Consider the following 13,787-nt stretch of genomic DNA (forward strand, 5'->3'; position numbering starts at 1 on the left):
AAGGAAAGAAAAATTACACGTTTATTTTGATTAACAAAGCTCTCTACTTTGCTAGCTCTTACCATCATTTCGTCGAAAGCTTGATGCTGATGGCTTAGAGCACATGCTTTTTTTCGAATGTCAGGGAGTTTTTTTTCAAGTTAAACATCGTTTTCATGTACTAAAGGTGTCTCCCTAGAGTATTTACGAACACACTCCCTATAGAGCACAAGATAGAAAAGGAAACTTAGTTAATTTCTCTTTAAGTTTTCCCTGTAGAGATTTACCAGTATGGCTACTGTTAAAATAAGGCTTACTTTTTGGTTGTCGATTTTTTGGGATTAAGGCTGTTACCATGGCAACATCTCATATAATGACAGGCAGATATATTCCTCATTTTGGTCTAAACTCCAATCCTTAATATTTATACTTTCCTTCAGTGAAATTTTTTCATACTTTGCCACATCATAGAAATGATATTGCTGGACATTTTGAAGAGTAAAGAGTCAAGGTTGTTCAGTTGGTTTTTCCAATATTCTGTAATTTGTCATTCTTCTAAATATATTAGATTAGCTCTGACAGATTTTAACAAAAATAGCGTATTTTATAGGAATTATATGTGGTTACAACAGAGCTAAATTTTAAAAAAATTCACTGAAGGAAACGCGAGAAATTTAAAATCGATTGAATTGAAAAATAGAACCCGCCATCTGAAAGAGCAGCCAAACGTTAGTAAGTTTACCAAATCTGAGAGTTATTGGTTTAAACGCAAAGGCATGGTACAGTCTTTTAAAAATCGCTATAATAAGAGAGCTTTGGCAGATGTCCAATGCACTCAGATGCTACGTGTACACACAGACCACAGACAGGCAGCCGTACACACGCTGAATTCTCGAGCATTGCAGAGACTCATGGGATAGGGGAATCTCCCCAAAATTCCCCTATCCCATGAGTCTCTACAATGCTCGAGGATAGCAAGGAAATTTCCGTCATTTTATCGCTGCGTTACTCCATCGTATTTTGTCTCTCTAGTAGTTTGAACTGACGGTACCGCTTTTCGACTAAACCATGCCTGGATATCGTCTAGTCGGTGTGGATAAAAGCAACCTTGATGCTAAGTATTTTTGCAGTCTCTGTGGCGATCTTCTGAGAGATGCCGTTCAGACGGAATGTGGCCATTTCTATTGCGAGTCATGTCTTACACAGTTGTTAGAGTGAGTTCAAACTTAACCTTAAGTATAAATGAATGTTATTTTGATGCATCTTCTTCTTCTTGGAACGATCGCATCATCCGAAACCCAATTCGCTTTGAGGCCCAAAATAAGCGTCGGTTCGCCCCGAATTGTTGAGGCAATTTGGCCTTAAAAGCACACGGATTGTGGATTTTTGCGGTAAATCGAACGGATTCGTGGATTTTGAAATTAAAACACAGTGGATCGTGGATCAGCTGTGAATTTTGGCGCAGATTCCGGATTGTGCCTGTCTTGATGTTCGAATCTTGGGTGCTAAACGAAATTTGGATCATAGATCTTTCTTCAGCCTTGGTCGGTATGTTAATGAGTTCATCCAAGTTTTTTTTTTCGAACGAAGCTCATTTAAACTCAGGTGTGAGACTGTTATTGGAATTGTACTGTGTTATAGTCATCAAGTATGTTGCCTTCTTTACTATTTGTGCGAAATTAACAATGCCATTCACATTTACCAGTTTACCTTTAAACTTTTGCACTTCTGTTTCCGGATGTGGTTGTGGTTTTGGATATGAACAAATATATTGGCGGTTCGACGGATTTGGCGAGAAAAAGGCTTGGATCGGTGGATTTGCATACCCCTATTCACCCCCCTCTTCCTTGTTATGTTCATTGCCTCTGTGATGAAATATTATATGAAATAATAAATGTGAAAAGTGGAATTGAACTTTTCTTTGGTTGTGTTTTCACTAGGTCGTTAACTAGCCGAGCGAATCTTTCTATGTGTTTGTTTACAGACCAACATTCCCTAGTTAAAGACTCTCTGTCGAACAGCATGCATTGTGTGCTGTGACTCACTTTTCGTATGATATGAAAAGTTTGTTTCATGGTGTCTTAGCTATTTCAATCTGTGATAATCTGAGCGATCTAACTTGATTTTCAAATAGGTATCCTTCTTCACTTGCTGTGACTAAAAGTGGGACGGGGATGTGGGACATGGGACACGTGAGACACAAGGATGCGGCACTCTAGGATTTGGGTACTCAGGGACCAGGGGATGTGGGATGTAGGACGTGAAGACATCAAGACTCAGGGACGCGGGGAGGTGGGACGTGAGGACTTGGGGAGGTGATAAACAAACAACTCCTGATTTTTGCGCTAAATGTGTAATGTAAATTTTTCGGTGGTGGATAAGGTACAGATGTTAAAGGTTAAAGGTTTAACATGAAAACATAGTTGACTACCCACGAGGTTTATGACCTTTTCTGTACCAAGAGCTCTCACGGTAAAATAGGCATGCAAACATACCAGGTCGAACCATGGATGCTGGGAATCATCAGGTACTGCTGACGTGCTCTCCAGCATATAATACCTTTTTTATGATAACTGCAGAAATTCTTGCATGCTCGTTGGCTAATTTCATTGTCAATAAGCGAACAGACTCAAGAATTTATAGTTTGTGTGATGTGTCAATGAGTGAGAACAAACAATTTGACAATTTGCTATTGTAAAAAACAAATATGATGCCATTTTTTCATGCGCCTGTCCTGTTATTGACTGGGCTATTGCCTCGTGGATCCACAGCTACTTTGACAACATTATGACGAAATTCATGATCAATAACAGGACAGATGCATGAAAAACTGACGTCAATTTGTTAACTCGACACCACCGAAAATTGTACTTTACACATTCAGCGCAAAAATCAGGTATTGTTTGTTTATCACATGCCCGAGTCTCCGAGTCCCTGAGTCCCTGCGTCCCCGAGTACTGATGTCCTCACATCCCACATCCCCGAGTTCCCACGTCCCCAAGTCCCCACATCCCCGAGTCCTATGTCCTCACGTCCTACGCCCCACGTCACGCGTCTCGCGTCCCACGCCCCACGTCCCACGTCCCACGTCCCACATCCTAGTCCCCACGTCCCCGTCCCACTTGTAGTCACAGCCTTCTTCATCAACAGTTTCAATATTGCTGTTTTGGGTAGGGCAATTATTTTAGGAGAACAATACTCTGTTACAAAAATTTAAGAAGCTAAACAATGGCTGGTACGATGTGATTTGCAAAGAACCCAGGTGGAAGGTACAGACCCATACAGGCTCTTAAGGGAATTATCTGAGAAAAGCACCCTGGGATCAGTGGACAAACAGTAGGGAAGATGTACTCCGATACCTGAAAACATACTTCTGTGTGCTGCAGTAAGTGACGGAGATTTGGTTTTATTTTCCTTTGTATTGCTATCATTGCCTAGTGTCATTGCTAGCCTTCAGAAAAGCTATTAAATCGCTTGTAGATTCATCCAATTTTAGGTTACCTTCGGTGAGATTTCTTGAAATTTATTAGTGATGAAAAGTGCTTTCTCTACTGCATTTTATTCCTGGAGAAGAAAACCTTTCTTGTAAAAAAAAGCAAACTGAAAATGTTTAAGTATCCGTACATGCCTGGTTATCGATAATAACTCTGTAGGGATTCCAAAGTGTGGTATGAAATTGCCAATGACAAAAAACGAAATACTGTTCATTACTCTTATTCTACATCATGACTAAGACATTGTTCTAAGCATAGTAAGTGCTGTACATTCTGTTTATAGATAAGTTTGTGAAAGAAACTAAAAAAGTAAATTTATTTTGTGGAGTTGTTTTAATTCTCACGGGCATGGCGCCTGAGGCGGTAGGAACTTTGAAGGTGACATTTGTCACCTCACAACACAAGGTCAGAATTTCAAAATACAGTAGTTTTAAGTCAAATGGCATCTAAAGCAAACATTGTACCTGTTTTTACCAGTAAATTATATTTGAGGCCACCAAATAACCAAATCCTTTCAATTTTTTGATGCTATCTTCATCGACAGAATCAAAACAAAAACAAATGCTCACAATGCATGCCATTTGACAGAGGGTCTTTAAATGTGACTTCTGTTTTCAATGGAAAATTTAATCCAGAAATCAACCCACTGACCAGGCGATTCAAATTCCAAAAGGACACAACTTTCAAAAATGGCTGACAGAGGAGGTGCTATTAATGACTTCTCTTGCATTTATTTTTTTCTATATTTACGGAATTAAAAGAGAAGGCATTTATACCAGAGGATGTGGTTAATGACCCTAGAAATGTGGAAGATGCAAAAATGTTGTAATGAGGGAACTCATTCTGAATGGCGACGGCGTGACATACTAGCTATGACATACTAGGTCCTGGGCGAGGAATTGGAGAATCTAAGAGGGTGGTAGGAATGGTAAATTATCAAAATAAATGAGGTCTGTTGAACTCGTCTGCCGGTTTTAAAGTTCTGTGTTGTTAACTAGATATGAGCCTCCTTTAAATAACATAGCCTGCAGCGCATTTGGCAGGCATCTGCTGCTATGTACATTGCGATTGGTTGCGGCATTTACCAGGACAAGTTGTACCATCTCGCGAGGTAGTATAACTTGGCAAGAATTTCCAGTCATATCGGCTAGATTATCACTTGTTTTTCTGTTGAAAACAGCATGCATTTTTAACTAACTTAATTCAAGATGCACTGTTTTCACTCCATTTCCAGACTTTTCTGACTTTATCCAGCCAAAATTGTCCTAGTGAAAGCTCAACCTTTTTGTTACATGTTTGGTTTGCATCACAAGTGTCAAACTTCACTAATATGCAAATTTGAGCAACAGGCAAGGAAACCACTTTTAATTTTAGTAAAAGCCACCTTTATTTGAATGTTATTGAAAACCTATATGTTAATGTTCCCCTTTTCAGGTGGTTACTGGCAAAATTTAATGCCTTTAGCTCCACTTGTTATGGCCTAAAATAGGGAATATGCAGCGATTTGAGGCAGATACCACTGATTTTGTAGGGTGATCACCTGTATTATTAAGCCCAGCAAGAATACTCCAAAAGTGGCTTGTGCCACTTTTTCTTTGGTCTAAGAGGATTGAAACACAGAATAAAACAAGTGAAGTCAAAATTCTGCTCCATTTTGTTTGACATCTAATGCCAGTAAACTGTAATATGTATTTGATGGAGGTTCTTTGAAAGAAAATGTTTTTTGGGGGGCAAATTTCTATTTAATGTAGTGTACTTCAATCAGACCTGATTATAAACATGGCTGCAGTTCACCTGATTGTTCTACAGGTTTGAAAAGCTCTTTACCTGTTGTGCTCAGAAAACAAGGGAGAACACTAAATATGAACATCTTATTCATAGGACTTATTTCTGAGCCTTAATTTACTTCTAACAATGGATATGTATAACTAATGTATAGTATAAAATAAACTAAGAGTGAATTGCAAACCTAAGGTTGGGCTGACTGGATCAAAATTTGTGTCATTTGATTGATCAATGCTTAATTCCGTTTACTTTGCGTTCTGAACAACTGAACCATAGGTATAAACAGTTAAGATATGCTAGTAACAAGGGAAAAAAAGCAATACTTACCTTGTTCAAGCAACTAGTAAGCTGCTATTGTTAGAAAAGTCACCAGAATAAACAACCAACTCTGGCAACTTGATGGGATGTGGAACAAAAGAGAAAATTCTTTTGACACTCCCACGTTTGACAGTGTAATCAATCTTACATTTTGAATGCGAGAATCAGCTTACTTGACTTAATGTTATTTGCTGCACAATCAAATGTTTGCTGCACAAACCTATGTTTATTAAGGCCTGGCCCTGGGACTAAACAAATGAACATGCTACACCAATGCTGGAGCAAACCTGTCAGTTTGTGCGATGAATATTCCAGTCAATGTTTGAAAAATCTACAAATTATCTAAAAAATGGCTTTGGAAGCTGTAACTGGGCAAACAGACTTTCTGTTTGGGCAAAGGGACTCCGAATTTGGCTTCTGGACAAAACATCTCTTTACCTGACTACTTTTGATTGTGATAGGAATGCTACAATGCCTTTCTGCTGTGCAAAGGATGGGTATGTTATTCACAACTTGAAGGTAATACTACATGATTTTATACTTGTTTTTACTTTTTTGTGTTCATTAAAAAATCAATTGTTGATTTAATGACCAATAAATTTGCGTAGTTCCAGAAAATAAACACACCTGTAGTGTGTTGTGATCTCGCTAGGGGTAAACTTGATCACAAATGATGTTGAACTAAAACTTGGCAAAGGCTGGCCATGCACAAGCCTATGGACGGAGTAACTGCTAATCAGGACAAATAAGAGCTCATGGAATTAAAGATTCCTATTGACTCTCAAAATCAGGCGATGTAGCTAGGATTGTCTGAATGCATGACGTACAACATTACAGAGTGGATGGGTGCATGAACTTCAAAACAGGACATTCTTGGGAGGTAAGGGATCTTTTGGGAAGTATGGAATACCCTCCGTGGACTAATTAGGATTGTATTATTTCATTTTCTGGAACTATACAAATTTACATATTAAGTACACATTCCTGTTGGTAATAAGAACACTGCATAACTTTATTAGAAAAAGTCCGTCAATGTTTTGATTGTTCATAGAACCAGACTTTTAAAGATAAGTTCATGCGCCGTGAAATTCTTGCCTTGACGGTACATGTATCCTGCACCTTTCAAGATGAGGGATGTGCATGGAGAGGAGAAGTAAATCTTTTTGAGGTAATAATGTTGTCCTTTTTTGTGTGAAGTCTTAATTTGAGTGAGGCTGTCTGTTTTTAAGGATGGTGTCTACTTTTGATTAATTTGTTACAGTGGGCGCAATTTTCTTCAACATGCAACACATGGATTAATTATGCCACGTGTAGGAGCAGAGTGGAAACTGACAAAATTGCAGCTATGCTGAAAGCATAATTTTCCTCCTGTGACCAAATCAAGTTTAAAGAACATGTACTTAAACCAGAACCACCAGAATATTTAATAGTATATCGCTAACTACAATTTGTTTATGGCTAGCTACAACTGAAAAACTGGCTGCTATAACTTCACAGAAAAAAAATTTCTACCTGCAGATGCAAGGGTCTCGGCTAACACAGGGTTGGCGGGATGCAAGATGAACCTTTTTTCACTTCCGGGATGCGAGATATATAGAGGATATTACACGGTGGCGAGAAGATATGAATTTTATGTTCTCGTGGCAAGAACAATATCTCACGAGTTCGCTTCGCTCACTCGTGAGATATTGTTCTTGCCACGAGAACATAAAATTCATATCTTCGAGCCAACGTGTAATGTTCTTTTTATTATATGGAGAAACCAATTCAACAAAAGCAAAAGGCGGGAATCGCGAGGTCATTGAACGATACGACACTCACAAAGGTGACATACGGAAAATACGCCACTCGGGTCCCGGATGAAGTGGCGTATGGAATCTACGAGTGGTTTAGTTCCCAGTAACACACTCTTCTCCATATAATAAATGGAAATATGAAGGCGGGTTTACAAGGGGTTAGCGAGAGGTGGGAAGTTGTTTATTTTCATGGCGGAAAGCGGGAATGAACAATTTTTTCGTGCCGGAAACGGGATATAAGACGGTTGAAATTAGGTATTAAACGACACAGGCAACACTTGGCAACTCTCAAGTTTTCTTGATTTTGTCTTTTTATGTCTATTCTTTCAGACACTGTCTGAACTTCTGATCCTTATCAGAATCAATCTGCAGTCCGACTACTGTCTCATGTCTTAAAACCCTATCACAGGCTTGCCAACTTTTCTATAGAAAACATATAATTCGAAAAGGCAAGCTCGATGTATCAGTATGTTTTCTTCTCAGGACCATGAAGCCACATGTGGATTCATGAAAGTTCCTTGTGTTTATCGGGCCTGTGGGTTGCTGGTTAAAAGAGGTGATCTTGGTCATCACTTGACAACAGAGTGTAGCTGTAGGCCAGAGAAATGTAGATTTTGTGGCTTTGAACTCAGCTGCAACTTGATGAAGGTAATACATTGCTAACTACTAAATTAGCATAAGTAATTTGGAATGAACAACTGTGAACAAATTGCACGAGGCCACAGGGCAAGTGCAATTTGTAGTTTTTGAAAACAAAAACCGATATTTGTTTGACAATATCAAGTTCTTAAGGCAATACATTACTTTTCTTCGGTATCTATATTAAAAAGGCTTCTATTTGTTAAGATGAATATGCCCACTTGCGGTGCAAATTTTAGATACTGGTCAGTAGCGATCCTTCCTCCCCTAAAAATAGTTGCGACTCTCCGGCCGAAAGTAGTGTTAGGAAAAGGTTGTTAAATCTGAAAGTAAAGGATTTCGTTACTTTCGGAAGTGGGTTATTACTTACTGTTTTCCTAAGGGTGTTCGCAATTAACTGCCAAGGGACTGACAAAATATTAATGTGCTTGCATTGTTATAATGCTGGGTTCGTTATAAATAAAGTGGTGTTGTAATGAATTCCAGGCTGTCGTTATCAGTCTATATGGTGTACGCTGGAAAAGCAGGAGGTTCAATTAACTGTATGATTAAAATGGTTCTTATGCGCAGGAACATCTTCGGACTTCTCATAACCATCTCTATTATGAGATGGATAACCTCAGAGATGTGGTGGATGACTTTCTACATGTACTGGAAAATCTCAAAGAGGAACAACATGATTTCCAAGACGGGCAACGTCATCTTCGAGACAACCTTCAAAACGCAATGCGGCAACTGCAGGAGTGCCTAGCTGAACATGGAAACCTACAAAATAGACAAGATGATCTACAAAATGCAGTTCGGATGGTCCAAGAGACTATTGCAGAGTTAATCAGATCATACGATGACCAGAAGATGGAACGCAATTTATTTAACGAGAAACTGGTCAACCTAGAAGACAAGTTTAACAAAGCTTTGCAGGAGGGCGTCAGAGTAAGAGAGAATATTAATTTAATATGTAATTTATTTCAATATTTATTTAAGTGACTCACTCTTAGCTATATAGAAAGCTACTTTACAGGTCTAGTCACAACATAAATAAGAAATAAAATAAATTAAAATGAATAATATTAAAATAACGGAGGCTTTGGACAAACAATTAAAAATGAAAATCAGTGATAATAATTTCAAATGACGTTTCGATGACTCGTTCATCATTTTCAAATTCTAAAAGTCGGATTCCTATGAGTTCTTTGTATACTAAGAATGAGTGTGAAAGTCTTGTTGCACGTGATTAAAAACTCTACAATGTGGAATGTAGCGAGTGTTAATTAAGTACTAAATAGTTTTGCTTTAATTGAGTCAGATTGAGTGTTCGGTTAAGGTTTCTTTTCTTGGACAAAGAGCATTTCATAAATTTAAGCATTCAAATTTACCTCGACAGTTCTTAAGGATGGTAAATTGTTCTTGAAGATCTTTGTTTCTCAGATTGTGAGCGTCACGCAGGTGTTTTCCAATAGCTGAGTGCTGAGTGCTCGCTCAGGGGTCGAGCGAACTAACCATGAGGCCACCGCACCTCCCTTGATAGTGGAGAAGCAGGCCTTTATTTGTTATTTTCCTGTAGACACATGTTTTCAGCCTGTTTTCCAATCTTTTTGAGCTCCTTTCTGATGAAAGGTTAAGTTTGCTGTTGTTTGCAACTTCCATTGTGAAGCTGATTGCTGGGCGTGCCTCGTTTAATGTTGACAGGAAAGCCGTAGCAGTTGGAATATCTTTTACCGCGGCTAAGGTGTCATCCACGTATCTCATATAGAGTTTTTAATCACATGCAACGAGACTTTCACACTCATTCTTAGTGTATAAAGAACTCATAGGAATCTGACTTTTAGAATTTGAAAATGATGAACGAGTCAGCGAAGCGTCATTCGAAATTATTGTCACTGATTTTTATTCTTAATAATATTAAAACTGTATAATTACTATTAAGATCGATAAAATATAAAAAATACATATATACAAATAATTTAACAAAGAAAAATCTTGAAACATATTAATATGGGTCGAACTTCTAGGTGCAGCAGCTGGCCACGTTGCAAGAACGCAGGATCGAGTCTCTCGAGCACACACTGGCACTTAGAAATGTAACACTGGCTGACTTAGAGGAGTACGTGAGACAACAAGAATTCTCAAGCTTCGACGGTCAGTTGCTGTGGAAGATTTCCGATTATGCTCGCAGAAGAAACGACGCAGTTACCGGACAACAGGTGTCCTTCTACAGCCCGTGTTTTTACACCAGTCGCTTTGGATACAAGATGTGTGCACGGGTATATTTGAATGGCGATGGCATGGGCCGAGGTACACACATCTCGATCTCCTTTGTGGTCATGCGTGGTCAGTACGATGCATTGCTGCGCTGGCCATTCAGACAGAAGGTCACCTTCATGTTACTGGATCAGGATAACGTGGAACACGTGATCGATGCCTTCAGACCTGATCCGAGCAGCTCCTCCTTCCAGAGACCGACAAGAGAAACCAACATCGCCAGTGGATGTCCAATGTTCTGTTCCCTTGCTCAACTTAACAACCATGCGTATGTTCGAGACGATACTATGTTCCTAAAAATCATAGTGGATATAAGTGATCTGTAACAAGCATTACAGAAAGGGATATATACTCGATACGTCAGCTTTTCCAAATTCGCTACAGTGGTTAATTTCTCTTTTGTATCAGCTTTTAGTTGATTATGAATTAAGTATTTCACTTGCCTGGCAACCCAGCAAAACAGTTTCTTTAGGAGTAAACTACCTTGATCCTTAGCGAGACTCGGGAGGAACATGTTTGGGGGTACAACTTTGTCGTGTGCAAAAAGCTCTCTAGTCTATTACACGTATTGTTTTCTCGTAAAGCAAACCTACAAATTGCTTTGAAAACTTCCATAAAACTTCTCTTTAAACTTGAAACCTGTTTGCCTATGACATCCGTAGATGTATGCTATTTTTGCACGGCGCTAGCAGTGCATGTTAAAATATCGCGTGCAATAAACTTGTACCATCTTAATTGGCGCCTACCTCTGTTGTTTGGATCACTCTGAACGAGGGAGGGGGAGTAGAGGTGCTAAATCGAACTTAAACCAAATTTCACACTGCTTAATACAGTGAAGCAAATTAATGGTAGAAAAAGGAAGCCTTGTGAGATCAGACTCTTTGAAAAAGTGTAGTTTCGCTTGAGATCTGCTTGGTTAACTGTTTCAAAGTTGTGTTTTTGTTTCCCTAATTTTTTGTCTGTCTTTGCTTCATGTACGAGTCGGCTCTTGCTTTTTGGTCAGTGATAGACTTGTAGATTTAGCATCTCCTGGCTGGCTACACCCTCCTAGGTGATCTGTCCTTGTTTTTGTGGGTAAGTGCTATAAGGGCATGTTCCTGTCATGTTGCTTGATGGAGGTAATGTGAAAGAAAGATTTGTACAGGCATTTATTGGAACGGAAATAGTGTGGGCAATCTTGTCCCCAGAATTCACGCGGCTTTGGTCAGCTGTGAACAGGCCGAGCGCCCAACTTCATTTTATGTCAAAAGCCGGAATCTGAAATTCTGGTTCCGTTTTATTGTGAGCGTGGATTATTGTGTTTGAACGTGCGCACAGAGAGTGACCGGCGTTACTAATGCTGGCTCACCAACCCATTTTTTTTAAATGCAGTGATGTTTCGCCTGTGTTTTTTTTTCGTGCTGACTGAAAGGGACCGTGGCTCTGGGAACGAGGTTGGTTTTGTAGAGGAACACTCGGTCCACCGAGTGTCATGAACTTAATGATATCTTACGTGTATGTTCAAGACGACATACATTGTTTTTGAATGCAGTGATTGATAATGCAGACGTTTGAAATACACGGTGTTTTTTGTCGTAATGCTAGGCTAGTATGCATTGTTTACAAAAAGAGAATAACGAAAACTGCTTGTTAACTAAAACCTACTTGAAAAACTTAAGCATTGTTCGTCTCAACAGGTAGAAAGAATACAATGGTGACTTAGTTGTCATTCATTTCATGTTTCATGTATTTGTTTATTTGCAGGTGCTCCCTGGCTAAAAATAGAATTTTAATTTTTAAATTTTGAATTTTAAATTTTAAATAGTAAGTAAGTACGTCAGGGTCGCCCACTCAGCAATTAGGCTGGTATCCATAAGGGCCCTGGGAGCTCGTTCGTGATGCGTTATTGATATATTTGTTAGAGACAAAGGACGTAAATTTTAATACCGTTTTATATTCTGTACCCAGTTATGTTACTCAATTTAGAAGAGTATTCCTACCTCTAATCTAATGGTTGTAATGGAACAAACTGAATCTGTATAAGTTAATAGAGGTCAAATTTTACCACTGGTAACCTTTTGAAGTTATTGGCGTACGAGCATTTTCAAATACTGGCATGACTACACTACAACAAGGTGTATTATTTGAGCTCTAGTTATTTGCAAAACATACTTTTGCAATAAGTGTCCAACTATTGATCTCGTTCTGCCTGTTATATAGGTCCAATAAGCGCCGAAATATGGTGCAGCTATTTTGAGCTACTTAACGTTAATGTGGCAATTAAGATTGCGTGAGAGAAATTAGTTGAAATTAATAAGCGTCATCACAACTTAAATCTATCTCAATGATCGCAGAACATTTTTTTCAGCAGTCGTAGCGAACCAAGCTTCCTAAAAAAGTTATGACGCACATAGAGATCCAGAGATTTGGATTAGGGGCCCGACCATGGTCACTCTGTTGTTTTCCGAAGACAGTTTACTCTCACATCGCTTCTTTTCATCCGAGAGCATAAATGGGCAATGGTGAATTCCCCGTGGGGGGACTTCCATATAACGTTCTTTTTATATGGGGGTCCCCCACTGGCCGGTGAATTACAAGGAATACTTTAATATTTGTTGGACTAGCATCGTTTAAAGGAGAGAAGCGATACCCCTGTAAACATGACAACAACGCTGCTACCGAATAAGTCATCTGGCCTCCCCCTTCTTCTAGCCGATATTAAGTAATCTGAACTCGAAAGTCACCGGCGTATGGCAAAAATGTTATTAGCCGTGAGCAGGATGCTCCTACTATGGGGGGAGGGGATGGGTGGGTGTGGTGTTGAACGCTTGTGTCACCAGTCGGACCCGGAAGTCGGGGTGATGGTCTGCTTCGAGGCACCTTGGCATCTCCGAAGGTAAATTTCGTAGTGTCAATTCCTGATTTTTGTTTTATAGCATCGTGCAGCATGCGATCACATTTGAGTACAGCGTTGCTCACTGCGACAGTTGCAAGACATTAAATGAGAAAATATTTTCAACAGTGTCTTTGCCCTCACGGTACATCAGTTTTGCCCGAATAATCTGATATTTTTTCTAGACTAGAGGGCTGCAGTCCCTCTACCTCCCCCCCCCGGCACCGCGGTACATTGATGTTGAGAGGGGTTGAGAGGAGCTGCTGTATTTTGCTTATAATACAGACACCGTTAGGACCAAAGGGAGTGTCAAAATGAGCGAGTTACTACTAATAATAGAGTTCTTGCTGGATAAGATCACTTTCAATGACGTGTTGTTAAAAACCTTGTTCCCAGGCTCCTTATTCTTGTACCGGACGGTAATTTGTTTTCTGTCTGCAAAAACTCTCTGGTACCCAGAGCCTACGCTGCTCATTCTCGCAGACCCAGCGGAAGGGGTGCCTAGTTGACAAAATAAATTGAGTGGTTGGCCTGTGCGCAACCTAATCAGACTGAAATTCTCTCCAATTAAGTTGCAATGTTTCCTTTTACTGTAAGATTTCTGCACGCACCCCGGCCAACCAACCCACAAACATGGAAGTC

The 13,787-nt window shown here is 39.5% G+C and overlaps 1 protein-coding gene across 1 annotated transcript; it reads left to right on the top strand.

The window, feature by feature from the left end:
• The first annotated feature begins 689 nt into the window (after nucleotides 1-689).
• LOC145477933 (TNF receptor-associated factor 2-like) lies at nucleotides 690-13,362 on the top strand. Its single transcript, XM_081455811.1, has 6 exons — nucleotides 690-1,193; nucleotides 6,038-6,095; nucleotides 6,628-6,744; nucleotides 7,856-8,020; nucleotides 8,582-8,944; nucleotides 10,024-13,362. Exons 1-6 carry the CDS (start codon nucleotides 1,048-1,050, stop codon nucleotides 10,597-10,599), a joined length of 1,425 nt encoding a protein of 474 aa, XP_081311937.1. The 5' UTR covers nucleotides 690-1,047; the 3' UTR covers nucleotides 10,600-13,362.
• The last annotated feature ends 425 nt before the right edge of the window (nucleotides 13,363-13,787 follow it).

Source organism: Orbicella franksi, chromosome 1 (assembly GCF_964199315.1).
Source record: "Orbicella franksi chromosome 1, jaOrbFran1.1, whole genome shotgun sequence".
NCBI classification, from domain to species: Eukaryota; Metazoa; Cnidaria; class Anthozoa; order Scleractinia; family Merulinidae; genus Orbicella; species Orbicella franksi.

Excerpts from the sequence above, each read along its gene's own strand:
- LOC145477933 (XM_081455811.1), top strand. The coding sequence starts at position 1,048 with ATGCCTGGATATCGTCTAGTCGGTGTGGATAAAAGCAACCTTGATGCT. Across the intron at positions 8,021-8,581 it reads TCAGCTGCAACTTGATGAAG|GAACATCTTCGGACTTCTCA; the intron begins GTAATACATTGC and ends TCTTATGCGCAG. Across the intron at positions 8,945-10,023 it reads CTTTGCAGGAGGGCGTCAGA|GTGCAGCAGCTGGCCACGTT; the intron begins GTAAGAGAGAAT and ends TCGAACTTCTAG.